General features: G+C 43.9%; 1 protein-coding gene across 1 annotated transcript in view; it reads left to right on the forward strand.

Annotated features, from left to right (window-relative positions):
• The first annotated feature begins 86 nt into the window (after nucleotides 1-86).
• LOC104494408 (ras-related C3 botulinum toxin substrate 1-like) overlaps nucleotides 87-4376 on the forward strand; it is an 8272-nt gene continuing 3982 nt past the window's right edge. The window contains exons 1-3 of the mRNA XM_010137228.1: nucleotides 87-151; nucleotides 1019-1090; nucleotides 2443-2560. Coding sequence (XP_010135530.1) covers nucleotides 87-151; nucleotides 1019-1090; nucleotides 2443-2560 — 255 coding nt within the window. The remainder of the gene's footprint in view (nucleotides 152-1018; nucleotides 1091-2442; nucleotides 2561-4376) is intronic.

Below are 4376 nucleotides of genomic sequence, written 5' to 3' on the forward strand. Positions count from 1 at the left end.
ACTTGCTTTGAGCAGGTTGTTGTAGTGCTGGAACATCTGCCAGACGATGCCGTTTCCCTTGCACAGGAGTGTGTCTGTTTGAGAGGATGAGGAGGACTGTGAGGCTGTCCGGGTGTTACTGCTTCGAGGAACTAGTTGCACGCTCGCTGCTGTAAGCTCGCACGCTGTTAAAGGCGAGAAGCCAGCACGGGAACCAGTCTGCAGTGTTTTTGCAGAGTCTGTTTTAAAAAAACAAATAGGATCCAGTTTCAAGGTTTCCACCCCTTTAATTAAAACTAACAAAAATTCAATGGTGTCAAACATTAGATTAACGACTCCAGATAAGAAGTGGGGAGGAGGATGGAGAGGGAAGGAGCTGGCTGCCAGAGTTGTCATAGAAACCTGGAACAGAACCTGGTCCTGACCCTGTCTGAGGCTGTTCAGAATTAGTTTGGTGAGAAAAGGTTTGGTGATCCAAGTTCTCCAGTATTGGAGTGTATTTATCTATAAATCAGTTTGTGAAATGTTTGCCTAGTTGATGAATCCATGCAGGGAGTCATGTATCAATAAATATTGTGAGGATTATCATTTATATTTGTTTCTCAAATACTCAAAAGTAATGATGTGTTGAAAAAGCTTGAAAGGTTTAATTTTTCAAACTTCACTTACGTGGAAGTATACCAGCCTCTGGTGGAGATAGAGAGTGCTGGAACTACATGAAACTCCTCGGTTTGTTTTTTTAATTTCAGGGAGTTGGAGTGAGGCAGTCTTGATGAGTATTGGGTCAGGTGACTAGCAGATGATAGTCTTATTAATACTTGTGGGTTTTGTCTGAAGATTAACAGAATTTTACTGCTTCACAACGGGTGTGAATGAGGTGTGTTTTCACTGCCAGTAATCTTAAGGCTGCACAGTAGTGACGCCTGACACTCAGTTCTTCCTTAGATGACCGGATCTAATCAGTTTTCTTCCCTGAAAGGAATATTATTTCTCATTATTCAAATTGAATGTTTTACATGTCAACTTTCTCTTTTTACAGTGCTGTAGGTAAAACATGCCTACTCATCAGTTACACAACCAATGCATTTCCTGGAGAATATATACCCACTGTGTAAGTACTTAGAAAATCCTCATTTATGTCACCTTCTCTGTGCTGACTGCCATTCCGGATTCCTGATGTGAACTGTTCAGATGGCTGCAAGCACCCTCAGTTTCATCCTGAGCGTTTCACCGAGTATCTGGGCGTGTGTAAGGAGAAGCACTTCCCGCTTTCCCTGCAGAGCGCAGTCACCCCTGTGCTTGTTGGTGCTCCGTCAGTTTGCACCTCTCTGCCCACTAGGTCTGTCAGGGACTAACAGTGACTAACATTTTGTCAGAAGTTGGTCTCTTTTAAAATAATGTGTTATTTCTATCTTTGTATCTTCCGTGATAAGCAGTCCCAGGGCTGAGCAGCTTGTAAAACTTTCGTGGTCGGTAATGGTTTATGTGAACAGCGGGGTTTGGGGTTTTTTATTTTTCCTTCCACTTTTTGTGCTGCTGCCGCTGCTGTGCTGAGCCCACCACAGCTCTGTAGCTCTTCAGGAGAGATTGCGGGGACTCCTTTATTTTGGTGCTTCCCGTTTTCTTGCACAAGGATTTGTCAGTATCGGTATCAGTGTAGTTCTCTTTTTGAGGACCTGTTGGGGGAGGTGTCTTACACCCGAGCAGCTGCTGTGCCCTTCTTGGATGTCTCTATATTTATCTGGGTATGTTGCTCTCTGTAAGTGTGGATGACTTTTTCAGATAACAAAATACATTCTAATGAGATTTACAGATTACTTTAATTACCTTTCTAAGGCCTTGTCTTAATTATTCCGGTTTCCTTTTTTTGGTCTTCAATTCAGATTTTTGCATTACAATATGCTTGTGTTCCCAGTGAACTTGGTTTAACCTTAACGAGTCATTAAAACCTTTGTGCCTGCAGTAGTGATGAGAGAAAAGCTCTGCCTGTCCTGGCCCCTGGTTATTAAATTTGGTATTTCATTGGAGGGCTTTTTGATTAGCAGAATTAATAAGGTTTTTTCTTTCTTACCTACTGCTGTCATTAAGGATTCCTTGGTTATTGCTCATGTATCTTCTGTGCTAAATCTTAAGAAGTGAGACAGATTAACTTGCTGAATGTCCCACTAAGACTGGAAAGTGCTTGCTAAGCGCATCACCTGCTTTCCCGTACCCGCTGAGGGTCACGCCTCCTTTGGAAGGGCAGTGAGGAAGATGTCTTTGTTCGGAGCGGGCCAGGTCTGCTGTGCATGTTACCCAATAGCAGGCTCAGCGTTTAAAGAGCAGTTCTGCTGTTTCTGGGGAGCAGGGTACGATAAGAACACCTTCTTTTGTGGTGATCCCAGGTAGGACTCTGTAGAAAAAGGTTCGTGGGTGCCCTGTTTTACTGCAAGCTAATGCAGCTAACTCTTCCTTCAATTTTAGTTTTGACAACTACTCAGCTAATGTAATGGTTGATGGAAAACCGGTCAATCTGGGTTTGTGGGATACAGCTGGTCAAGAGGACTACGACAGACTACGTCCACTCTCCTATCCGCAAACAGTAAGAACGACAGTGTAAAACTGAAAAGAATCTGTACGGCTTTGTCTAACGTCAAGGTTTTTTCTTTTCGAACTAGTGTCACATCTGGAGCTGTATTTCTTAGTAACTGTGACTTGTTGCAAGCTGCCTTCCTTCATCCCTCCTTCTGTAATACCCTGATCTGTCGTGTGTACGGTTGTACAGAAGTTAACGTTTGTGTGCTCCTGTATTTGCGTGCACTGATACTTGTTGGCTCTGGTGTAGACGCAGCCTCAGGATCGGCTAGAATGCTTGATTTAACACAAGGAAAAAACCGCCAACCCAAAAACCCCAAACAAAGCCAAAGCCCCCTTGGTGAATAGCCCATCAGCGAGACCATTGATTTTAAGGTTAAGGGGCCTGCCAAGAGCAGAGTTTGTTTTTGTTTTGAGGCTGCTCTTTGGCTGCAACCTGACACTGTCACTGCTAAGCACTTGATACTGTTCAGTCTCTGTGAAGATGTTGGGGACGCGAAAGAGGCAGCGCTGAATGAAGGTATTATCGGTGCTGACAGAGGCCGAGTCGGAGCTTTCCAATGTACTTAATTAAGACTGTGGCTGGTTTATGACGTTGGGGACGCGAAAGAGGCAGCGCTGAATGAAGGTATTATCGGTGCTGACAGAGGCCGAGTCGGAGCTTTCCAATGTACTTAATTAAGACTGTGGCTGTTTTATGACTTATTTGTAATGTTGTTTGTGCCATAACATTAATACAAATGTGCCTCTGTCTTCCGCGCTTGCAACTGGCTGAGTCCTGTCTGCATGCTGCATCTTTGCTCGTGCCAGGACAACGCTGAAGTAATCTGCCCTGCCCTTCCCAGTGTGACTTCAGCCCCCGGACCTGTGAGGAGGCTGGTTTTCTACTCTCCTCAGAGCAGTTACTTTTTTGCGGTGGAGCTGAGCTCCAAGGGAAGGCGGGTGGTAATTTGCAGGGGGTTTTGGCATCGGTTACTGTTGTTAACGGTCAGATATGTTCAGTGCTAGTAATGTAAAGTGCACAGTTGTGCCAGATGCTTTAGAGCATAACCGCTTGCTTCAGTAATGTGATCCTTATTTAATGAACGCTGGTGCTTTTTTTAGTAAACTCTTTTAATTCAGTGTTCTTTAATTCACTGCTCACTAACTCTTACCATTGGGCTTTGCCAGTTGTAGGCAACTAGTAGAAACGCCAGACATAGCTGCCTTTCCTGGGGAGAGAGACAGTGGAAAGCAGTTTTCCTCTAATACTTACTTATAGGATGGTTAAAACTTAAGCTTTGCTCAACATTATAAAAATACTTTCAGAAAAGTATTTTAGGGTAGAAAAAGTTATCACGAGAGATCACTTAATAGTGTAAGAAAGCAGAGTTGTAAGGGACGATACTGTCCTCCCCTGTGACAAAGGGACAGAATACGTGTGCGTGTCCTCAGCCTGGCTTTCTGACAGACTGTGGAAGAATTCCACGCTAATCTAAACGCAACTCTGGGGAAAAAGCCTCTTCTGTACAAGCCTGTATAACTGTTCAGTAAAAGTCTGAAGTACTTTCAGTTATTTGGATTGGTTTTTTACAGCAGAGAATGAATCAGGGTGGTAAGTCTCGACCTTCTTACAAAGCAGTCTTCAGATTTCAGGCTTGTGCCACGTGTAACGTTCATCATGGCTTAAGGCACGAGAAACCCGTGAACTAACAGAAAGCACAGAGAAAGAGAACAGTGGAGTGATGAAGCCTGACTTTTTTTAGGATCTGCCTTCAGCCTCCTCTTCTTTCACTACGTTATTTGAAACTCATCCCTCACGTGTTCCTGTGGACTCTCTTTCC

Source organism: Buceros rhinoceros, unplaced genomic scaffold (genome assembly GCF_000710305.1).
Source record: "Buceros rhinoceros silvestris isolate BGI_N320 unplaced genomic scaffold, ASM71030v1 scaffold20145, whole genome shotgun sequence".
Lineage (NCBI taxonomy): Eukaryota > Metazoa > Chordata > Aves > Bucerotiformes > Bucerotidae > Buceros > Buceros rhinoceros.